Source organism: Ammodytes marinus (genome assembly GCF_949987685.1).
Source record: "Ammodytes marinus genome assembly, chromosome: 9".
NCBI lineage: Eukaryota > Metazoa > Chordata > Actinopteri > Uranoscopiformes > Ammodytidae > Ammodytes > Ammodytes marinus.
The window spans coordinates 25,629,318-25,655,301 of NC_137213.1; the positions used below are offsets into that span (position 1 = coordinate 25,629,318).

The 25,984-nt window shown below is 39.8% G+C and overlaps 1 protein-coding gene across 1 annotated transcript in view; it reads right to left on the reverse strand.

Annotated features, from left to right (window-relative positions):
• b4galt2 (UDP-Gal:betaGlcNAc beta 1,4- galactosyltransferase, polypeptide 2) overlaps window positions 1–25,984 on the reverse strand; it is a gene marked incomplete at both ends in the record, with an annotated part of 109,773 nt that overhangs the window by 10,662 nt on the left and 73,127 nt on the right. Inside the window, 2 exons of the mRNA XM_080034277.1 lie at window positions 10,604–10,726; window positions 14,500–14,687. Of these exons, the coding sequence (XP_079890403.1) occupies window positions 10,604–10,726; window positions 14,500–14,687 (311 nt within the window). The remainder of the gene's footprint in view (window positions 1–10,603; window positions 10,727–14,499; window positions 14,688–25,984) is intronic.

Here is a 25,984-nt window from a genome sequence, read left to right on the forward strand (position 1 = left end):
TGGGATGTTCGGTGTGGAAGTTATAGCCCCAAACGCGTTTTCTTTGCTTTTTGTGGTTTTGGCGCCCCCTAGCGATGACATTTGCAAAACTACGTTAGATCGACAGATGCAGCTCAATGTACCAAACAAGTGGATGTCAAGTTTTTGAATGTGCGATGTTTGGTTGGGGAGTTATGAGCAAAATGAAATTGTCAAACTCTCCATTGTAAAGACACTTTTTTGAATTTTCCCATTTTCCCGCCTAAACACTTAGAAAATGGCGAAAACAGGCAAAAAAATTGAAAAACTCTTTTTTTTAATAAGTCCGGCCCACATAAAAATTTATTTCCCATATTTTTGCCATAGGCTCAGGTATGCCCCATGATAGTCTCCCTTCAGTTTCAAGAAAATCCCCTTTTTTTTTTTTTTTAAGGAATTTTCGCGAATCTTTAAAGCGCTACCGTTTGGTCTTCCAATGGTCGTAGAAAAACTATTTGACCCACTTTTGCTCGTGGGAGTCGGGAGAGCATAATGCTTTTGGTTTCGTCCAAATCGTGCGAAAACTGTAGGAGGAGTATGTTTTGGTGACTGACACAGTTTTTGCGATGTAGCGAAAAATGTATATATACGCAAATGGGCGTGGCCTATCTCAAAAGATGCATCTGACTTGTGTGCATCTGTGGATATAAAGTTTTTGACTGTCGGACTTTCGGTGTGGGAGTTATAGCATTTTCCTTTGTTGTAGCGCCACCTAGTGGCCGGCATGTCTGATTTTTTTTGTCTGCGTTCCTTGGACGGACCTGGATCAGCCATGCAAGTGGCATGTCCCAACCCTTTACGGTTTGGGCTGCAGCACCACTTTCTCGCGGAGAATAGGAATAATAATAATAATCCCTACAAGAACAATAGGGTTCCCTGCCCCGCAGGGCTTGGGAACCGCGTTGCTCTGCAAAACGCGGTCCCAGCCCTACTCGGGCTTGGCCCCCTAAATATGCGAGAGAAAAAGCAGACAGCAGTCAACTTTGCCCATTTGCCTGTGATGTTCACTATCTTTACACGATAATGTATTCAGCAAAAAGTCCACGACGTTGGAGTTTAAAAATCCAAGTCCTTATTCCAAGGCCGCTTAAATATGGTCCCCAAGTCTTGTTAAAACATTTACAAGAGCCAGTTCTATAGCATATTGTATCAAAGATGATAATTTATATAGCTGCTGTTTCAAAACAGGGACCACTAGGTAATCCACCTCTATATTTCTGTCAGGACTGTATAAAAAAAGATAAAATATCCTCCTGATATTCAAGCAGACATGGACATGTTAACGAGAGATGAGTTATATGTGCCCTTTTATACTCAATATCCATTCACAAAGATAAGAGAGACACGGATGAATAAAACTTTTGGAGTGATGTGAGCACTACACCTTAATGTGATCCTGTAAACTGGCAGTATATTAAAAGATAAATCGTGTTGGGTTAATACCTCAAAAATATTTCACTTTCACATAGTCATGTGTTCATGTGGGCTTCAGAGTATATGAGACGGACGTCATTTTGACGAGCCACATTCTGGGAGAAGCAAGTTCAAAAGAAAAAAATATTGCCTTGGTTTGGAAACATTGACACATGTATTTGAAGTAATCCGCCAAAAATCCCTTGATCCAAGAAGTTCATTTTTAAGTGAGAAAGCTCCGAGCATTAATATGTGATTCGTCTAATATTCATAATGCCTGACTTAAGTCTAGGCAAACTTTTTGGGGTTTGGACAAACAGACAGTGAAGTCAAGTCATCCACTAAAAACTTTCAAAATTAAACAGGATCTCTCAGAAGACCACTTTAAAGTATGCAAACTAGTCAAAAGAAAAAATTCAGGAAAACAAAAAAAAATTGAAAATAAGCAGAAATGCAAAATGTCTGTATATATTTATTTCACACAGTAATACATCAGAAACACTGATTCTGACATGGATGATACATCAAATACAGTATAGGACCAGATATCACAGACAGATAGTGTGTTGCTGTTTTTGGCTCTACTGAAGCAGATGGTACATGATAAATAGTTATTAAAGCTCCCATATGATACACTTTTCGGTTCTATTATACACCATATTATATGGTCTTAGTGGTCCCTAATACGTTTTTCTTTAATTGTCTGCTGAAAAAAACTTTCAGATAATTTATTGTACTATGCTGATGTTCAGCTAATCTCACAATGGCCTATTTTTTAAAAAGAGCTGCAGCTCCCCTCGTAAATATACAATCTTTGAGCTCCCCCCGCCCCCTGTCCGGAAGCGAAGCCAGATACGCCTCGCCCTCTCTCTGTCAGGGCCGTGGACCAATAAGAAATAGGGGTGTGGGCTGCACAGTGGAAGCTTCTGGCTTTCCAGTTTGTGAGGTCAGAAACGAGGAGAATTCTGACTGGAGTATATTGGGGGGGGGGGGGGGGGGTTTCAGAAAGGGGGAGAGTGAGAAAAGGAGAGATTGTTATTTTTTTAAATATTTTGGCACACCGTGGACCCATTGGATATGTTAGAACACATTTAAAAAGTGCATTTAGCATAATATGTGACATTTAAAATGAAGAAAGCGAGTCGACCCCAACACTTCCCTTTGTGCAGAATCTCATAGGAACCTCATTGGAGAGAGCATGTGAAAGACAAGGCTATAGTGTACAATAATTGAAAGTGTCATTGAACATTGCAGTTATTATCCTAAAGATTTTTCTTTCAATGTTGTTGATGGCATTATTTACTATTTAATTGCAGCAACAGCCATTCAACGTTTTTACATCTAGCTTAATTACCTCTTAAAATGGTAGATTTCATTGTAAGTAGCAATTACGTAATTTACCTACACTTTAGAGACTTGCAGAAAAAATGAAGCATGTGAGCCAGCGTTAAGAGTTTTATTTTATTTTACTTCCTTGATATCAGCCTCACTGTTTGACGTATCACTGCATGAGAGCGCTACTTTGTCATACTGCCAATGCAAACCGAAGATTTCACAGTGCTGCTGCGTCCCATTGAAAACAGCGTTCAAATGGCTTTTATTGAAACAAACTAATTGCATTGGTCAGGACTGCAATCGTAAAAAGAAAAAAGAAAGAAAAGATAAAGACGATTTTGTTTCTGGTGGAGTTGTTACTCTGACCATTAGTGGAATAAAAGGATATAAAGGCAGCTGCTGTTTCACTCCCGGTGTGAATCCATTAAACTTTATAGTCGCCTTAATTAACAGAGGAACCATGTCCATTTAAAAAGTGGAGTAGACCACCCAGCGCTCCTCTCTCCTGAGAAAAATATCTTTCCACTGATATGAACGACCACGGCAAGTTTCATTTGCAGCCTTAGGCGGAGGGGGACTGTGTGTGTGCATTAAAGAACACTATCAGTTTGAGCAGTGATCTGGACACACACACACACACACACACACACGCAGTCCCTTGGACCTATTTGATTGGATTAATCAGGAATTTCTCCAGCTCTCCTCTTCTATTCTCACCAGTAGTTAATTGCATTAGGGCAATGGAGTGGAGGAGTTAAGTCTGATGTCCTGCCTCACTTCCCCTCTGCCTGGAGAAATGAGATGGGAGAGGAAGAGTGGGTTGTGATGGGTGTGTGTGTGTGTGTGTGTGTGTGTGTGTGTGTGTGTGTAGGACTTGAATATGCACAGCAGAGAGAAAGTAATAGAAAAGTGAAATATGTGGGTGTGTGAGGAGAAAAAGAAGAGAAAACGATTTTTATCCCAGCAGGCAGGAACACATCTTGGTGAGAAGCTTTCCAAAGGCATTTTGCCATTTTGGTAAAGTAATGGGGGGGGGGGGGGGGGGTGGTGGAGGAATGCACTAAAGATGCAGTCCACCATATTTCTGGGGATAATGATTCATCACATTGTGAACACGTTTAAATATCAGCTCCAACTATACTTGCCTTTGTTGAATTTGTATGTTTTTCTACACATGTTGTTTTTACTTTGTGTAAGTCTGTATTTCATGTTTTTGTGATTTATTTTATTAAGAAACTCTTTTATTCTATTGAAAGGTGTTGTATAAATAATTGTGCGTGAAAGACCCAAATCTTGAAATAACCCTCACTGTCAATGATTCTGGAGAATGCTTGTTGTCAGAAGCACTTTTTGTCAAAACAAGAGAACATCTCCTCACGATCCGCTACCTGTCCATACTGTGTGTGCGCTGCAGTGTTAATACACAGCCCAGGCTCTATAAACAGGCATGATGCTAGCTACGGTGGGCCTCCTTTATTACCCTTTTGTTTACATACCAGTTTAAAGAGCCTAGGCTGTGTATTAACACTGGATTCCTTTTTCAGGACACACCGTACAGACAGGCAGCGGGCCCTGAGGATACATTCACTCATTTCTGAATGTATTGTCCAGAGTCGCTGACATCACCTTTAATACCACTTACTGACATTCACATTATGAAGATCCATTTTGTGACACAAAAGGCAGGCTCATTTTACGGTGCCTAAGATAAATATTGATCAGATTTTGCTCCACTGCCTCTGTGCAAGTGGATTTTCGTCTCACACCTGCAGCTCCAGTCTACAGCTGTTCTGCCCGACCACACCTTCCGCTCAACGCTTCATTTTGTTCAGCCTCCCTCCCTCCCTCTGTCTTCCTCTCCTCTCTCTGCACTTTTCTTCCTAGCACTCCCTGGGCCTGACTCTTTTAGTGCATCCCTCATTATTGTGCCCGCTGATACAATTGGACACAGAGGGGGAATAAGAGAGGAAGAAAGAGCTCTATGATCTAGCCCTGGCAATGAAGGTCACATGTAATAGAAGTACAGATCATTTTCGGATCACTGGATGGGTTACATGCAGTGTCAATTGAAATGTAAGGGGTCCCACAGAGACCCTGATCTCCACACCTCTGGAACATAGTGTTCTCACCAAATTTAACCCTAGAAAATACAAAATTGGCATCAAATACATAATTCTATATCACTAAATATATAAATAATTTACATATTCCCTTGCAATTGACAACATTTTAACTTTACTTATTTTAAACAGCCCTCCATATCGACACTGAACCATTTTCTGATGTAACACCATTAACAGCACCATTAACCCCACAAACCCAGTCAAGATGCTGATCGCAGCATTTCGAATCTAACTAAAGCTGTTGGGAAGCTTTCATAGGAAAACCAGGAAAATAGTCTGTTACCATTATATAGTTTGCCCCCGGTGATAAAGGCATGGCCACGTCTCTTACTGTGACTGGGTAGAGGGAGCGTTGCCATTTTCTTTATTGAAAGGATGGAGGTTTATTTTGGTGATGGTGCTGATGTGTGGATAAATATTCAGGTCAGTGTCAACAACAACTCAGTGGTCTAGGCTCTAGGGACTCGGGACTTCTAAAAAGGGAAGAGACCCTCTGCACACACAGCGCTCAGAGAACTCCAAACAGTGCAGTGAGGAAGGCTCAATCTCCATGCTTCAACAGCCTTTGACTCACATATCTAGTAGCAAGATCCAGCCTAAGACCAAATAATGTTCTGCTATGCATAATCATTTCTTTTTTAAAGCTCATAAAGTAAGCAATGCTCAGGCTAACACACTCAATCATAGGGTTAGGGGTTTGTTATCAAGCAGACACATTTGTCTGTACTCAATAAACACATTCAATGTTAATTCAAAAGAGACAGACCAAAGAGTGTTTTAACAAAATAGAAGCTGACCTGAAACCAATTTATTATTAAAGTTTTTTTGCAGACCTGAAAGAATATGCTTATTGAATAAATGTTTTTGAAGCCCCATGCATGTATCTCAATGGAATCCTTCAATAGAAGAATTAAACCCTGAAACATCTCAACAAGTCGAGCGCATTCATTTGATCTTTGTCAGGAGTGGGAGGTGAAAAGAAGTGATCCACCTCTGACCTCTCCATTTGTGTGTACCTTACAAGGTCCTTCATCACACCAGTAAAATAAGTGAATAGAGGAACAATAATATGAGATTGAAAGCACTAGACGATGCTTGCTGACCTGTGATTGAACTCATTCGAAAAAGTGCCTGGACTCTCACACCACTGTCAAGGCTTCACAGAATCACGTGCAGGGCTTGTGCTGCTGCATGTGTACACTATGCTGGCTCTGGCTCTGGCGAAAGCTTGGAGGTTAAAGTCAGTGGAGGAAAGCGAGGGAGCGCGCCGCGAGGTCAGGCTGCCATGGAAAGCCCCCTGGGACAAGTACAGGCTTTGCCCCAAGGCTACTGCTGCATGTTCAGAGAGAGGGCGAGAAAGAAAAGCCAGCCTTCTCAGTGTAATATCCAACAACTTTGTAGACAGTGTGGATAGGGTAGGGAGGGAGGGAGGGAGGGAGGGAGAGGGAGGGAGGGTGTGTGGGGGCAAGTGTAGCACTGGCAGTTATGTTAGTGGCATGTGTCTCCACCGCCACAGGCTTCTGGCCACACTAAGCGGCAGGGACAAGCCAGTTTTTCCCCTCTGGGCTAGCATTACACTGGCACGACCCATTTCAGAGCAGCAGAGGCCGTGCCATGGTCTGTAGCATCAAAAACCAGCATGGAGAAAACGGAAAATTGCCTGGAGGGAATGCGTGAGAGGGAGATATAGGGGAAAGAGACTCGTGTGCAGAAAAAGATGAAGAAGAAAAAATAACCAGAGTGAGGGTGGGGCTACTGAAGTACAGAGTAAAAGAGTAAGTGAGTGGATTGGTCGATCCACTCAACAACCAAGGTCGCTCATTTTGCCAGAGCAGCTTTCAAAGAACAAACAGATGGAGGTTGGAGGACACGTCGACTGATGGACACGTCGGCTCATCAAAACCATTGCTACCTTTTAACGCAAGGAGAAGTAAACCAAGGGGGCAGATATCACAGATGCCACATGCTCTGATCTGTACCGTCTTCTTAAATCTCTCTCCCTGCCTGCACCTGCCTCCTCTGGTTGTGTAACTGAGGACTGACAGAATTAGCTGTCCTGCCGACTGCACGCTATAGGCCTACTACAGCTTTCATTTCAATTGAAGCATCAGATCTCATTATAGTGATGCTTTGAATTTTCCAAAGGGAAACTAATATTATGCTTTGGCCTGTTAATCATTGGAGGGGAAACATGTGCCTCTGCAGGAGAAGGCAAATGATAGGATTACAGCTTTCACTGTTTGTTCTGCACAGTGTGTCTTTGGGGCAAAATGCTAACATCAGCATGCTAACATGCTCACAGTTACAATGCCCATGTTAGGCAGCAAATAACTCAAATGCTATCATTTGCTAATTAACAGTAAACACAAGTAAAAGCTAGCCAATACATATTTGGTCAAGTTTTTCTCGATTGTTGTGATGACTGCAAAGGCAAATGATCGCCGATGTTATTACAATTCACCATGAGGGAGACATAGATGTCTGTACCAACTTTTCAGTAATACATCCAACAATAGCTGGTTTCATCCACCATGAGACTATATTTGTTGCTTCGATAGCCCCAGCTGAATCCACAGACCGTCCTTTTTTCCAACAGCTTGTCTGAGTTGGATTTCAAGGGCATTTCACGTTTGATTACTCTGTGAAAGGCCTGAAAACAAGCCAGCCCTGAAAAAGCTAAGGTTGATCTTAGGAGGGGCCTTGAGCCATTGAGTATTGCAAAACAAAACATTTGTGCTCAGCTTTATTCACTGCCAATGATAATAATATTATAACTTCTACATATTTGGTCCAAAAAACTTCAAAATGAAGGATGCACACCTTCGTGCCATGCGCAAGCAATATCCGGAAGCTCAGGCCGATCTGACTCAAACTCAGAGAGATATGCGAGCCACATGATAGATAGATAGATAGATAGATAGATAGATAGATAGATAGATAGATAGATAGATAGATAGATAGATAGATAGATAGATAGATAGATAGATAGATAGATAGATAGATAGATAGATAGATAGATAGATAGATAGATAGATAGATAGATAGATAGATAGATAGATAGATAGATAGATAGATAGATAGATAGATAGATAGATAGATAGATAGATAGATAGATAGATAGATAGATAGATAGATAGATAGATAGATAGATAGATAGATAGATAGATAGATAGATAGATAGATAGATAGATAGATAGATAGATCGATAGATAGATAGATAGATAGATAGATAGATAGATAGATAGATAGATAGATAGATAGATAGATAGATAGATAGATATAGATAGATAGACTTTTTAGCCTTAGCACATTGAAGCTATGTCAGGTTTAAGGTTTAGGATCCATCCAAAACCATACATTCAACCACCCCCACATTCACTTAACCAAATAAATCACATCTTACTTGGAGATGTATCTGTTGTATCTGTTTTGAATAAATAAACATAGGCCCAAATGACAATGTCTGTTTTTATTCCTTTTCTATTTCAGTGTATGTGAACAGTACAAAAATACATGCCATGCATTCAGTAAGTTGCACTGCGGGCTGGGGCTTTTTTTTTAGCCTGTAAGCGCACTGATGTACAGACAACTGTCACTGTATAACTTTTTTGATAATGAAAAAAAATGGAAAAACATGATTCTCAGGCAAGTACTGGGGTTATGAGATTATGACGAGCATTTTTATTTCTATATTTCTTAAGGGAAATTAAGGTGGTGATCCGAGATAAGACAGCTGAGATGATATCATTGAAAAGCACAAGTCACACAGAAATCTATAAATATGTGTATCGCGGTGTAAATAATCTCTTGTACGTATATAGAGCCAAAAAGAAAATGAGAAAGAGAGAGAAGGCAATGTGGGATGACATGTTCCCCGGATGGGACTCAATCCAGGGAAATAGTGTAGCGGCTATATCAATGGCATCTTATGCTCGACGCTCCCAGAATGCACCACTAATATCATTAAAGTTATTGAACCAAGACAATCTTGAAAAAAATCTAAGGAAATTCAATTAGCCTTTATCCTGCGACTGCCATGTGTGGCCAGAGAGTCCACTCCACTGTTCAGCTTGAGTTACATAACATCGTCTCACTCATGGTACAAAAGGAAGAAAAGCTACTCTTGCTCTCAGACGAAATAACCTCCAGATTTTAAGTATCTCGACAAATCATTTTCTATGTCCAAAGAATTTTTAACATTTAGCTGTGATTGCTGTACGTTCAAATGAGATTAACATTAATTTATAATGCAACCTTTTGGGATTTTAATTATATTCCAGCATGTCACTTCACCATTAATAGCAGCTGAAATAGCTCACTTCAAGAGAAGAAAATGTCTTCAAAAGGAAAAACTGCAGCATCTAATGGTCGACTATCATCATCTATCAACCAATAGAATAGTTAGACTTAGAGTTCAACATTATCTGTCGAGCTTAGGCACATCATTTCACACACACACACACACACACACACACACACACACACACACACACACACACACACACACACACACACAAATACGCACAACACACTGCTTTTAAGGACACCATACATAGTTCTCTTTTATCATAACTTGCCAGACACCGACAACCAACTGTAATCTCCCGAATACTGTGTTGACTGACAGAGTCCATTCTCACAATTTTTTTTTTCAAATGCTCCATTTTCGGTTTCTGGTATAAATGCTTTTAAACTGAAAGGAGAGAGATAAGCTTCACAGAGTGAAAGTGATAGCAGGACACAGGCAGAGGAAAAATTTAAAAAAAAACAGCGATACAATAAAGATAGAGGTCGCAATTTGTCTGTGAATAACTCTCATGCTGTTTGAGACAAATAGCTGAGTGTGTGTGACACTATAATTAGTGCACTCGTGGCCGATACTATGAATAAAAATGTGTCTGCAGATGTGACATAAATAACTTTGAAGCTAATTCAACATGGCAACTGACAATTTCTTCAATCCTCGCACCAACTTAAATGTTGCTTTCAGAAATATAAAACTGACAATTCCAGTTTGTTGATGATGTGACTGACTGACTGTACTGTGCAACCAAGACATTATTGGGGAAATGTGTGGCAATTTCCACAATGCAATGCACAATTAGTTTAATTATTACCATGCTAAAATAAAGATTTAGATTGTCAGTTCACCGGGTTATAAAACAATTTCCAGTCCCAAAAAATAATAATTTAGGATTTAATAATATTTTTGGACATGAAGAAGTCATCCAAAAATTAAGTGATTCAAACGGTTCATTAATTTGCTTCATCATTCTCCTTCCCTGAACAATTGCAATACATTATACACTCTATGAGAATCTCCACCGGGTGTGTGTGTGTGTGTGTGTGTGTGTGTGTGTGTGTGTGTGTGTGTGCGTGCGTGCGTGCGTGTGTGTGTGTGTGTGTGTGTGCGCGTGTGTGTGTCGCGTGTTGTGTGTGGACTGTGGGCATGTGTTGCAGTTGGTGGCCTGACAAGGGTTTTATCCCAAACAGACTACCGAACATAACCCCGACAGATGCTACAGCTCAGTTTCCGTGTGCTATGCTTATTACAAAACGCTACTCTGGACAAAGGAATTACTAAGCCTTGCATTTTTAAAACTTTAATTCCCTTATGGTTAATCAAATAAGAAATCTATTAGAAAGGACACTATGATATTGTATTGATGGTGGGACGTAACAGGAAGCTCACAGTTAATTTTTGCCACTGTTACCTGTTGTATATGTCGTCGTCCTCCCCTCCCCAGCCCCAGTACTCATTGGGGAAGCCGTTGATCTTCAGAAACTGTTTTTTACTGAGGCCTGAAACTCCTCCAAAGTAGCCAGCATAGGGCAGCCTGCAGGAGAGGGAGAGGGAGAGAGAAAAAAGGGGGGAGGAAGTTATAAGGGAAGCAGTTGTGGAGAGGTGACACAAATAATCTATATCAGGCATTGTAAATGAGTATTACATATTAAACTATAATTGGCATTGTCCCCTATGTGCAAATACAGCTTAGGTTTTCAATGGGTAAAGAAAAAAAAGTTAAAAAAAAAATTGTTAATGGCTCAATTAAAAATCCCGTTTTACTTGTTCAACCTAATGAGTCCAGTCCAAATTTGTTTTTTTGCAACAGTAAGCAAAAAACACAGACAACAATTATTACCCACTCAAGCCAACCATCATTTAAACATGGCCTCATAGAGTATTTTTAGGAGGGTTTTATAATTTGTCATTTGACATTTTTAAAATGCTACATAGAGCAAATTTAACAATCACAAAACACACGGCAGTAGTTCCTATAATGAAGGAAGTTAAAAAATACAGTTAAACAGGCACATTTTCTCCAACACCCGTTCATAATACTTTCACAACCCATTCAGATTATAGTTCATAACAATAATATTATCTATTCCCCCTCAATTTCTTAGAGTTAGCAGTAGATACAGGCTACTGCACAGAAAAGCCCTATCCTGTCCCTTAGTACATGATCAGTGATTGTTCATCTGAAACTGTCCAAAAATCAGTAGCATCACACAATGCGATAAATGAGGAGGAACATAGGTGTATATGTCGCTTGCAGAAACAGCAGAATTTAGGTCTGAATAACATCTTCAAGTGTTTTAGCCAATCAGATTTTTTTCCTAATGTCTCTTCTCTTGGATGCATTTTTAAGTGGATATTTTATGGGTGCCTTTATCCAGTAAGTGGATAATCCATATATAATCCACCCAGGGCACATGATATAACAAGGATATAAAGAGAGGCCATATCATTTCTGCATACTGCAGAACAAACATTGGTTAAGCATAGTTAACCTGTTAGATTGGATGCTAAAAAAGTTTTAAATGGCAATATCCAATGGGCAGAATGTGTGTGTGTGTGTGTGTGTGTGTGTGTGTGTGTGTGTGTGTGTGTGTGTGTGTGTGTGTGTTTGTGTGCGTGTGCGTGTGTGTGTGTGTGTGTGTGTGTGTGTGTGTGTGTGTGTGTGTGTGTGTGTCAGTGTGTCAGTGTAGCCAGTGGACAGAAGAAGGTGGACAGGCTTCTTTTTTTTGTTCTTCCTCAAAAGTCGTGACTTGTGAGACTAGTGTAATGAGACAGAGCTCAGCTACAAGTGTCATGACAAGAGCCTGGAGTGAAAGCATGTGTGTTTCTGTGTGTGTGTGTGTGTGTGTGTGTGTGTGTGTGTGTGTGTGTGTGTGTGTGTGTGTGTTCTAGTTCATGTGTGTATGTTTGTTACAGTATGTGTTCTCAAAATGATGACAGTTCCCTGTTGAAAGATGACAAGCAAAACTAATGAGACCATATGTTTCTGCACAAGTTCTCCGAGCAATATGGTGAGGAGTATGTGTGTATGTGTGTGTGTGTGTGTGTGCTTGCGTGCATGTGTGTGCTTGTGTGCATGCGTGTGTGTGTGTGTGCTTGCGTGTGTGTGTGTGTGTGTGTGTGTATGTGTGTGTGTGTGTGTGTGTGTGTGTGTGTGTGTGTGTGCGCGTGTGTATGCTTGTGCTTAAAAAAGGACAGGTGCCAGGCACCAGGTGAGAATGCGTTTTAGAATTAAAATGTTTCTGACAATAAAGAAGATATAATATGTTCAACAGCTGTGACCTCATAGACTTCACATCTGTTGGATTTATTCTTTGAAAAGCATCTTGTTGTATTAGTGATCAACAGCTTATTCTCAAACACTGCTGAGATAAAAGGCATGAGTTATAAACTGTTCAAATGACTTTTATGTGTTTTTTCCCCCTCTAAAATAATTGCTTTATTTCATTAAAATAACTTCCTTTGCTTTTTCTTTTTTCTTTTATACATCATTCAGCAGATTTTAATATATTCTCTTTTGGTCTTAGTCTCTGTTTAACTGCCAGGTTCCTCATATCGTTCTGGCCTTTAAAACTACACTGATTAGCTTGAATGGGGACCTGCCCTAAATGTCCAACCTTTGTCCAGTTCAGTGTGGTACTCACATTTAGCTATCCATACAAACTGCACTGATTTGCCAAGTGATGATACAAAAATGAAAGGTTAAACTAGCCTAAGATTGTAAATTAGACTGACATTAACAGGCCATGAAAATATATTTTCTAACTCAGCTTATTTCCATGAGTGCCGATGTGAAACATTCTGACTCCAAAATCAAATCTAATTTAATTTAATTACTTGTTTCTTGCTCGCTCAGTAGTTTTTCCCTTCAATTTGGAGGCTTCCTAAATACTTAATATGGGGGAAACAAAGTTTGTACGGGCTGACTCAGACCACTTTCACCTTGATAACTCATTTTCTTAAAGGATCTGATGTTCACATTAGTGAGTAACCACGATCAATTATGTGACCCTCCATTCAATCAAACCAAATACTTTTTACTTGTATCCTTTTTCCTTCACTTTTAAGAGCACTACAAAACTCATGTGAAACTATTTGGAGTCATTACTGTTTCATTGCTCATAAGAAATGTTTGCTACAACCTTGCTCGCCACCTGGTATTGTACTGTATGTGTTACCAGATAGCATTAGCTTATTGAGCGCTCTATCGGGGTCCTGCTGGATCCCTTGAGTTTCTCAGTGGGATAACTCTTGTGGACTGACGGCTCTTGGATGGGTAGGTCACATTCACTGGCCGTGTTTAGGCTATTAATCAGTGTCATTAAACCTAGTGCTTTTAGATAATTAAGGGCAGGTGTGGTGTCGTCATGCAGCTAAAACAGGACTCAACCATTCAGTGCTGGCGGGATGTAAACTCTGCAGCTCTTTTGGGTGCATTATATTTGGATAGTATGCTTGAGAATTGAACAGATGGGACTTTCCATAACCGGAGAATTTCCCTCAGACTTACACTAAAAACTGTATATCCCTGTTTTGTTATTGGTTATTCATTAGTTTTAAACTGGCATCCATTATCTCTCTGATGGCTTATTTCAAAGCATTTTAGGTTTCCCTGGTAGTTTGTCCTCCCAAATAGAGGGACATGTTAGTTACGCTTTGTATCAAGTGCTCTCTTTAGGTCTACAGAAGTATGACCAAATACTAATTGGCAGCAGTAAGCTGGAAGACATTTTCATGCTAATTTAGGCTTCAGACAAGTATTTCAAAGTATAATAAGATTTAGTCAAAATGTCCATTGTCTGTCAGAAACAACACAAAGTAAAAATGTTCTGCTAGGCAAGGTACAATTCCCTGTATTGTGGTCTATAAACAGCCATTTATATGTATGTATATCTGACTAGTCATTCTACCATTTAGTGAGAATTTTAGGAAGTGAGACAAACAAGTGAAAATAGAGATTGGCTATAACCCATATTGCATTGAAAGACTTGTTAGGGAAATTGCAATCAACTTGTGATAAGAAATCGGGGGTAACCTTTTAACAATAAGGTACACAAAATTGTAGATACGAATGAAAAATTAACGAGTAACTCCTAAATAGTTACAGTAACTAGTATATTAGTATATAGTAGTTACTCAATGACTATGTAGTAGTAGCCTAGTTACTGCATAAGTAACTAGTAGTTACTATAACTATGATGTAGATACTCGTTAATTTTTCATTTTTTGTAAAGTGTTACCAAATAGGGTAACCATGCTCCCTTGTTTTGAAACCATTCGCCCCCCCCCCCCCCCCCCCCCCCTCACCTGAAGCCAAACTTATCCATAGCGATGGCAAAGTGCCTGGGCTGGTCGTAGCAGTGGTAGAGGTTACGGTCGTCCATGGGGATCAGGTCCACGTCGCTGAAGATGAAGCAGTCGTACTCCCCGTCCTTCAAAGCCTCCGTGTAGCCAACATTCAGCAGCTTGGCACGGTTGAAGGTCTCCTCACCCAACTGCAGGGAAAGCACACCAGAAACAATCTTTATTTTGTTGTTCATCAATAGATAAGGAAGATAACGTAGCTTCATCAACACATTTCACTCGCTAGAAAGGCTCTGTGTGTGAAAATGGGTTTGACAGCTTGGAACGTGTTGTCGTCTTTTAACACAAATTAGGATGTCTAATTAATAATATGTTTAATTAGCTAGATAACAGATACCGTATCTCTGTTTTATATTGAGCTCTTAAAATTGTGACAGTCTTCCACCTCATAAGGTCAAATGCAGAAGTTAATTGAAAAGGCACTAAATGAGGAAGAGATCATTAATACTTCCAAAATGTATTAAAACACATATTTTCTTTATACTTCAATGGTGAAAAATGCCAACAGAGTGGGTTACATTGGTGTAGATGCCAACTGCAACAATGAATTGGGCTTTAACATGTTTATGTATAGTAAATAGAACCGGACGCTTCAGTGCTACAGGCAATGTTACCAGAAACAAAGAGAAAAGGAGTCAGAACAAGTCAAAAGAGGTCAGGCCAACATCCAAGTTTTTTTTGTATGGATTAATCCCATATGAACTGATGTGTTTATTGACCCCAACAGGAGATCAGTTGCCTGAGACAGTGCAACACACCCACTGCTGAGACTCGGAATGACTGTTACACTGGAGGAGTTGCTGCAAATAGCATGCTACGAATAGCATGCACTTAAACAATTAAGTTTCAACAAACAACAACTATCCATAAACATATGGATGACATGTTCCCTCATCCGTACAGATCTATGCTCTCTCATCCACAGATCATTCAATGATTAAACTGATCAGAAATCCAATAAATACAACATCTCATGATTTCTGAATGTGAATTCTGAATTGCTTTTATGAGACTATAGGAGAACGCCACTGAATGCAGTGTAACTGCAACAGCTATTATGACATTATTTCATATATCTAATAGCAATCCTACCCAAGACGAATTAGGGGAAAACATTTAAATTGGGTTAAAAATGGATACATTATAACTATACAGGTAGACTGCCAACCGTTTTTCTTCACACTTGGCGGGAGTATTGCTGAAGACCTAAGGGAGTGTGGTGCAGAGTGTGACGCTGTGTGGATCAGCGCTTCTGTAGAAACTTGAGCCAGCCGGACTGTGGTGAAAGTCAATCCATGCATCAAAATCCAAGCGGTGTCACACTTGTCAGCAACGTCAGGAATGTATCTCTAAATGCAGTAAGAAGAACAGATGTGTGCTCGCTGACCCCAAGAGAGCCGGCTGCTGCATTTGTTTTCCAGTCTCTGCATTGGCCCAGGTTCAGCGCTCTGGCTACGATAAATGCTTTTTTTTTTTGCAAGCAAGCACAGCAGTGTGAGATAGTCGAGGTTAATATAGAAGACAGTTATGGATTCAATAATGATGTCAGGGTACTGTATTTCTCTTGTGCAAACAGCTTGGCTTGTTAAAAAGTCCAGTCCTTGTCAAGCAGCAGGACGGTCAGCGAGTAAGAAGTGAAACTATACTGTTCAAACCTGACAGTCTTTGGCAGATACTTTTCTGATGCATGTTGGCAGTCTCATCCTCTTTCGAACGTTCTCTGAATTTATTCTACCATTCAAGTACAGTAAATGAAAAATAAAAAAGGAAGTGGATAGAGAGATAAAGACGTGCTGTCCTGGAGCGAGCGAAGCCCTTTGTACTGTCACTACATGGTACATGCATTAACAGACTGAGTCATCAAGTCCACTTCCCCCCCCAAGGAAAAGCTTTTATTCACTTACTGTACAACTAGTACATTTATTTCAGTACAAATAGCCTCAAGTCCCTGAGCAAGTGCCAGTACAATCTTTAAATGCATTTGAGCGTCAGCCACTGCAACAACTTAATCACTTAAGCCACTTAACAAGCAAAAAGGGCAAAAAATGATCTTATTCCATCTTCTCAAATGCGAGGATTAGCTTCTTTTCTTCCCTATTTTATGTGAGAGTAAACTAAATATTTTGAGGGTCTTTAAACAAAGCATGTCGAATATGTCTCCTTGGGAAATTTGTTATTGGTATTTTTCACTTTTGTTTTACATTTTAACCATTGATCAAATAAAAGAAAATAATCAAATTAATTGGTAATATGTACGTACTTGTCAGCATGTATAAAATATAAGGAATGGAACCCCAATTATTGAACACGTAGAAGAAAATGTCTTAATCCTGTTACAGTATACAGGAATTGCGACACAATTAAAAAACTAAATATGGATAGGTTGTGAATAGAGGTAGAGGTATAGAGGTAGCATGACAATGATGTATGTATGACGCAATAATGAAAACTTCAGTCATTCCATATTATATACAGTATATAATATGAGTTACTTCTCCAGGAACCAAAGTGAGCTACAAAGAAATTGTCTGTATTTACACTGGAAAATGAGCTTTTTGAGTGACCGTGACTGCAGTGTGGACTTTCATGCAAATCCAAGTCTCGTAATGTTTAAGTCGTTATGCAAAATCTCTCAGAGTGTGAGTGGCCCCACATGACAAGATTACATTTGTTTATGTAAATTAGACAGGGTCCCAGTGGGAAGCTTCATCCCTCATATCATATAAAAAAGGACTTTCCAGTTGGATGAATGCCTCGAGTATCTACAGTATGTAGCGCAACAATGGACCACTGAAAGAAATTTGCACATATTCACATATTCACTAGAGAAAAACACCCCCTTTTGACAGCATAAAAACATCAAATGAGTGCACCTGCTTCCTCTCCCTACGTCTAATCAGGACACAGTATTTTATTTGGTAGTACACTTGCTTGAATACTGGTGCATTATCTGTCGCTGGATAAAGTTCAATGCGTAATCCCCCTTGGTAAACCCACTAATACCTGAGATTTGAAAGCCTAAGCCTCTGTTCAGGTAACAAAAAATATCTATTGTCACAAATCCACTTGGGCTCCAAATATAGGCTAAAGTGGTCTTCTGTCTGTGTTTTCCAAACAACGTTCGGTTCAGTAGGAGAGAAAAGTATGACTAATGTCAGTCCGAAAACATCAGCAGCTGATATTTCAGAATAAAAGAAAGATATTTTCACATATAAACAGATGATTGGTGTGAAAATGTGAAAATAATATACATTTTTAAAGTATATATAAAACAGATGAACAGGAAGATGTCTTATTTTGCATTATATCGCAAATATGTCTGATTTGATATGATTAAATGTCTGCACTAAGTGTAGTTTCATACTTTGCATTTGGTCATAAAGTGTAAAAAAGTGATGCAAAAAATTGTGATATGGTGATGGACTCGTGTTTAAATTGGTAAGCTTTAAAAGCGAAGAAATTCCGTATGTTTTTATGGACTTGTGTCTTGGGGTTTGTTCGGTCAATACTGTCAACCAACATAACTACTTGATGTTTCTGCAAAAAAAAACAGGAAAATTTCAACTCCAAAGTGGATCGGAAGTATCTTTTTGTGCTGCTGACTACGATCAATAATTTAAAAGCTATGCATTGGTCTGTGTATTTGAGAGAGAAACACAGTTGGAGAGTGAAGGATATAGAAAGAAAGAGATTGTCTTATTTCTGTGTGGCGCCCTGCAGGGGAGCTAATATCTTTATAACAACCGAGCCATCTTTATCTGCTCCTCCCTAATGAAGCATTATTATTGTCATTGTTTATTATTTGAATAAAATGTGTGTGTGTGTGTGTGTGTGTGTGTGTGTGTGTGTGTGTGTGTGTGTGTGTGTGTGTGTGTGTGTGTGTGTGTGTGTGTGTGAGTGAGAGAGTGTCTGTGTTAACCTCCCAGCATCTCTGTTTTATGGAGCTCTTCATCTCTCCTAATCACTTCCTGCCATAAAGCGAGTTCACATCACTTGCAGGATGTGAGGTGGCACCCATTAAGTTGGACAGGCTGTTTAAGTAGTGTCGGTACACAGAGGCAATGCGATTGATAGATACGATGGTTTGCAAACTTGTAAGCTTGGGGTTGGCTCTATTTATTTGTGATGCCCTGATCAGAATTATTTGGCAACACTTTTTGGGTGTAATTTTACATCGATTCTAACCAAACAGATACATACAGCTCCAGAGACCACTCCAGATTTTCAGTGTCTCTTGTTTTACTCTTTAGAGGCAAATATTTGAGTAGAATGAACATTTTGGTTTTATACTATAAACTACTGACAACATTCTTGCAAAACTCACAATAGCCTACAAATATTGTCATTTAGAGCATTTTCAATAAGTAATGTAGAGATGAAGATTGAAGAAAAATCCAGACTGGTCTCTTAATTTTATCCGGGGCTGTATATGTATCGTATTTTCCGCACTATAAGCCGCACTGGACTATAAGCCGCAGGTGTTTTAATGTTTAATTACCATATGTAAGAGTTCGTGCACAGAGGAGATTGTCGGAAAAGAGATGGCTGCTTGAGGAAGCTCCCATTTATTAACATTTCAACAAACAAGTTGCATATTTGCATAACATATTCAAGTGCTACCTTTAAGTGCAATAGTAGCTAGCTACAGAACATATACTGTGCTGTGTAATTATCATATTATTAGCCGCACCGTTATATAAGCCGCAGGGTCGAAAAATTGGGAAGGCCTTGTATTCTAAATGTAGACACACAAAACGCAACACCTTTACATCTCACATTATAAACTGTCAAGAATCCATAGGAGAGTGCAGACTTCCTCTGACTCCCAACCAGTCCATCTCCCACCACTTCATTGTTCAATATTGGTTGTTTGATTTTTGTTGACGCAGTGTTTTCTGTGGACTCTGCATTTCCCCATGCTGTTGGCTGCGTTTTTGCAGTCGTTTTTTTCTCCCCCTCTTGCTTGAGGCTGTTGTTTCCTGACCAAATCTGTCTCCATTTTATTCTCACCCAGAATGCACTTGAAATGACTGCTCAGCCACATTTTTTTTTCCTACAGGGGGAAAGTAAAACCGTTCATGTGTGAATATTTGACAAATAAACAAATTACACGTTGACAGGGTGAAATGCAGAAAGGGTGCTCCAATTTGGCAGGAGGGCGATTTTTTGGCTCCTCATTTTCACAGGCCTCTTTTAACTTTCAAGGACATTTCTGCTCCATTCATTTTTGTTCAGGCTGTAGTACACAATGCACTGTTATGCAAGTATGGTTTCTTTGAGTCAGACCTTTGCCTCTTATTGTTCACAGATATGTAGAGACAACAAAAATGTGGATGACAAAACGGAGATGGATGTTCCCCATGTTGAACACCACAGCACCTCATTGTAGCTATGGAAGTAGCTATGAAGTAACTATTTAAACAATAGGAGTCGTCATGAGCTTGTGTTTCACGTTAAATCAAATTAATTAGATGCTTTGCCATCAACCAGATAAGTGAATATTTAGTCTGTTACCTGTATTGCATGGTGAAATGTTGACTGCCAACCAAACGTGTACATGCTTGACACTGTTTTATATCTCAAGAATGCTTGTTGTCAAAAACACTTTTTGTCAAAATCAGAGAACTTCATGATCCACCACCCATCTGTACTATGTGTGCTGACACAGCCTAGGCATCTGAACCATTGCTTATATAAAAATATTGAATGTCGTCCAGATCCACAAGATTACAGACCGAGGTTTGCACCAACACGGATAACTGATACCCACTACTATTGTGGGTGGTTGATAACAGGGATAAAGTGCAGAGAGCAGCATGGTAAAAGGTGACCTTCTGACTGGAAAACCGCTGGGCTGAATCAGTGGCTGTCTGTGGACAGTATGGGTGGGGTAATTGAGTGGAGAGCACTCATGATCTGCCATCAAGGTGTCCAGTTGGTCCACTTGCAGCAGCTTGTTGACTGACAGCAGGAAAGCGTGGCTGTAGCGCTCCCTGTTGTGACTGTTGGCAGCTGTAACGTGTTTGGCAGTTTGTGTGTGTGTGTGTGTGTGTGTGTGTGTGTGTGTGTGTGTGTGTGTGTGTGTGTGTGCGTGCGTGTGTGTGTGTGTGTGTGAGTCAGGCAGGGCACCGCCGAAAGGAATGTGAGATTTGGACCATCTGGAGCCGGTTATCAGCTTCAGTGAAATTGATAATTAACCATCTCAACGAGACTGGAGAAAAAAAACGCCATCAGATTTTCCAAGTTCTTCTGAAATATTCATGCTGCCGATGTATCAACTCCAGTCGAAAGGATCAATGCGCACTTGAAGAAACTTTATTTCAAAAAGATTTTCTGAGAGTTATAAATCCCCTTCGCACACGCCTGTCGAATGAGGTGGAAAGTGTAAGTCACGTGTGTGTGGTTCAGAAGTTTCACAGCAAAGGAAAAGGGTGTACATTTAACTTCTAACACGTCTGGGAGAAACAGTTGCTCACTTCCACTCGGGGATATGAAGGGTATACAATCTGAAACAACACTTTCCAACATTCTCGTGGCTATTTCGTCGAATCAGGGGATCCCAATAGATGGGCTTTTACACAGATAGATTGGCGAAAAGCAGAAACAGTGAGAACTACTCTAGCAAAATACTTGATTGCCCATGACAGTCTAACTTGCTCTGCCTGTGAGAATTAACATTTTGGAACATTAACAAATGCTAAACAAGGGCAATTGGACCTGATAGATCCTTGGAAGATCTCTTGTCTCTCATCCAGAAGGCTTTTCCAGGTCTGACTGACTATAAGAAAGTCATTTAACATCCATAGTGTTGTTTTGGCCCAAGAAGTATTTCAATGAATAAAGAATTAAATAAACTCTGGACTAAGCATTCTAGATCCTGTGTTTCATGCTAAGGGTCATTTTGGTGTATATCATGACGAACAAAATCATGTTTTAAAAGATAAGAATCATCATATATTCAAGCTATTGTTTATAATGCCCTATAGCTCTAAGAAAGAACAATGGGACATCGATCCTCAAACCCACCAAAACTAAAAACCACTGTAGCGCGGGTGGGAGGGAGCCACTACTGGAGCTGTTTCCAGTCTTACTCAGCATTCAAACACTCATTTATCAGGCCCTTGTTGAACTCCCCTTCTTGCTCTCCCTCTGGGGAATCCTATTACACCATCGTAAGTGGTACTTTCTTTATATAAAGTTTAAATAAAAGTTTGGGTCGAAAAAGTCAAAACTTCGGGAGACAAAAAAAGAGCCTTGTATGTAGGAATCTAGCATTCTACATTATCTGAGCAAAGGGATAACGATGTGATATTATCAAGAGCTCCATAACAAACACAAACTGGACCCTGAGGTAAGAATATTTTGTACCTATTTCAAACATGATTTTTGGCCTAACATTTCCTGCTGACTATCTACAAAGATTGTGTGCTGATATCACACATCCGTTAGGCTGTAATTCGAACACTTTTACATCCAAATTCAAATCAATATAGAAGTGAAATGATACTGCAACGTTTAAGTTGCTGTATGTTTAATTGACCTTCTCTTTACCCTTAAATTTACCTCAAATCTTCAATCCTCTTCTGTTCACTTTGACTACAAAAGGTACAAGGTAAATCTTCATCCACCTCCCCTGCTCTCATGACATCACTTCACATGTATTTCCGTGTGCCTTGCTGTCTCTCTGTCTCTGGCAGTGCCTCCCTAGTGTCTCTGCAGTTATCTGCACAGTGTCAGTCTCTGTCTCTACCATACGCCCTCGGAAAACCAATTAACCCTATCAGCCATATCTGAGTATCGCCACATAAATCCATTGCTTCTCTCTCAGTGAGTGTGCGTCAGGGTGTGTGTGTGTGTGTGTGTGTGTGTGTGTGTGTGTGTGTGTGTGTGTGTGATGAAGGCAAACATGTGACTTTCTCCAGTGTCTGGTCACCATGAACGCACACACACACACAGACACACACAAATACCTGAACTGTTACCATGGAGATGGATTAAGGCCCACAGCCATTGCTCTGCCTGAGTGATCGTCACCAGGTGCTGGAGCCCTGTGTGTGCTTTTAAATTTAATGTGTGTATATCCGTGCACACATTTTGAGTGTCCAGTGTGTGTGTGTGTGTGTGTGTGTGTGTTTCTTTGTTTGTGAGTGGATTTATCAGCCTCCTGCAGATAGAGGGAGGGAGGGCCTCTCATCCTATCATTTGGCCGGTCAGTCAGTGAAGGGAAAGAGAGACCACGGGAGAGGTAGAGTGATTTCACCTTATCTCCCTTAATGGAGATTGAGTTGAATGTGTTCAAGTGTGCATTTGAGTGTGTGTGTGTGTGTGTGTGTGGTCACCAAGTGTTACTTCAAATGCTAAAGAGCACGTTATTAACCAATTACATTAGTTTTTCGGGACAACAAATGACATAAAAAAGCCTGTTCAAGACAAGCACAGCCACTGTGTTGTGTTTTTGCATAGTGGGGAAGAGGGACCTGTCCTGAATGCTAAGAGTTTAGGCTAACGTTAGCAGCTCTCCCCTGCTATTATTTGTATTAGGGCAAGTTTTCACTCCTGCAGCTAAAGCCAACATTATCAAAGATGTCGGTACATTTGGCATTCTCCACAGAGCCCAGCAGGTATAATTCTAGGGATATTTATTCAGCTCTGTTGTGATTGGCACTTCCTCGGAATATAGATGGTGCGAGCGAGCTTGTTGTGAGCATCACAAATGAAATGATATCTGGATGGATATATAGACAGTAAAACAATTAAAGCTTTGGCAAAAACTGGATTAAATTCAGTGGCAAGAGGATCATTTATCCAACCTGTTACACATCACTTTATAATTTCAATTTGTAATGGACCAAGAGTGAAACTGCAGAGCACATTGAATCAGGCAAAACTAAACAAACAGGATAAACCTTTTTTCTGATTTCTGAGAAGCTATAGCCATGCTTCCTTTGTCTTAGTGATGTCTGCAATGTTTATGGACCAATATTGACGCTGACATTTGGAATAGAAAAAAGCCTGATGTTTAGATTGTGTCCTGTGTGTGTTCACAGAGAGCCTATTTAACAAATAATTATATTTGGTGGCAACCCTGCGTGAGCTTAACTAGCTATAGCTACTTACAACTGATAAACTATGCAAAAGTCGTTTTTTCAAGGAGGCAAAAATCAACATTGGCCAAATACTTGTACTTGTATACTTGAAATGAGACGCTCGTCTACTTCTGTCTGTAAATAAAAGACCCTTTTGTTTGGTATCTGTGATCATTGTAAACTAAATTAGTGATGTGTGCAACAACGCAAAGCTTACAGGATAGCGATAGAGACGAGAACGAAAAGTACATGAAAGAGAAGCTATGGCGTTCATTAGAGACAGCATCAATATTTGTGACTAAATGCACTAGGCCATGCGTTCTTAATAAAAGATGATGATCCCTTCATTTCACCGCCACCTGGGAAACAGGAGGCTCATCAAAGCTTGATTAGATACCGCAGTCAACCATGCGCACACAAACAAACACAAAAACACACACCAGGCTATGTATATCTAATTCATAAACCGTACAGGCTTCACTCATAACTCTCAGTCTCAGCAGCATGTTTTTCCTGCTTTATGGAGGGCTTGGAACAGGACACAAAGAGTGAGGACGGAAGAGTGCCACAGAGTTGGCGTGGAGCCAGAATAACTAATTTGCTGTAATGACTTTCTGGCAGTGTGGACACAGAGGGGCTCCAAAATAAAGTGAGAGGCCGGGCCATGCCGCGGCACCTCAATTACTATCCTGCCTCAGTGTAGTCGATAGACCAGGATCAGGGCAAGCATCGATACAACAGCCGGTGATGATATGCTACTACTGCTGCACTGAGATAAGAAAGCAAGTCCTTTGTTGTGACTAAAGTGCAGGACAGCACTCCAATATAATCTGTACAGAGATTTCAGTATGGAGAGAGCGAGAGAAAAAAAGGCTGCAATGTTCTTTATTGTTGTGTAACTATGCGCAGGGTTTGGTGCCGACTTAGAAACGTTGGAAAATAACATTAACATTAAAGGTAAAGTGTAACATAAATCACCATATTCCCGCCTTCTATATTATACCCCCGACACATACAGTAAATGTAATGGTTTTAATCCTAATTAAAAGGTTTTGCAGATTTTGAAAGGTTTACAGGAAAGGTCAACAACTCTCAAGAGAGCGAAGCTGAATTAACACGGGAAATAAAAAAACTCAGCAAGCGAGTACGATTTTCTGTGCAATTCTAATTCATACAGGCGGCTCAAAGAAATGAGTCCCATTTATGAAAAGATACAACAATCTCGACAGTTATCAGCCACACTGAAATATAGCACTTTATATACTTCTATACAAAATACACAAACCCCACAACACATTAATATTTTTATTCTTATTATCGTCAACATATTACATTTTAAGACCAATTGATCTTATTAAGAAGTATTGAGGAATTCAGACGTATCTCTGTATTTGTGCTGTAAAACGATATCGGAATTGCACTGGGTGACCAGAAGCACAGTCCTTTATTTATTTATAGTGCTCTTTTTTTATTATCATATTTGTAGCTTTAGGGAAAATCATACATAATTCCACACTGCCTGTCTGACAGTATTGCATTAGAGATTGATGACATGTCAGTGTGTGTACTGTCAGAATAATATGATATAATGAGCGTTTGAAGCCATTGTGGGCAATGTCGCTAAACCAATGAATGAGCACTGTAGGACTGCTTTGTCGCCATATTGGATTTTTAAATGATTTGTGTCAGAAATCTGATTTGACAGGTCAGCCAAAATGCTTTCATTCATTAACAATTCACAACTACTACAAACAGTATAAACTAGTTCAGTCATGACGGAAGATTTTATCCATATATGCTATGTATCAGCTTGTTTGAGCTCTCCATTTAGGCTATAGAGAGTGAAATACAGTACAACCCCCAAGAATACATTTTTTATGACCCTGCTATGTTTGCATTACATCCCTGTTCTCCCTCTGGTAGAACAGAACTGTAGAATTTTTGCTCCAGCTATGTTAAGGAAACTCCGACCCAGAAAAAAATGAAATATATTTATTTATAAATACTGAATATATACAGTATATTTATGAAGTAGGAGGCAGGGGCTCGGGCAGTGAACATTACAGAGAGAACACTGTGTGCTAATGGACCATGGTGACAAACAAGAGTACAGTTAGCAGCACCCTGACATGACAGCATTAGTCAAAAAAAGAAAAAGAAAAAAAAAGAGAGAGAGAGAGAGAGAGAGAGAGAAGAGTGACTAGCAGTGAACCAAATATATGAACATAAGGAAGACGGTCAAACAGACAGAGAGAACAAAAGACAGACATGTATAAATAAAGGAATACAGAGGGAGAGAGGGAGGGAGAGAGAGAGAGAGAGAGAGAGATGATAGATTAGCT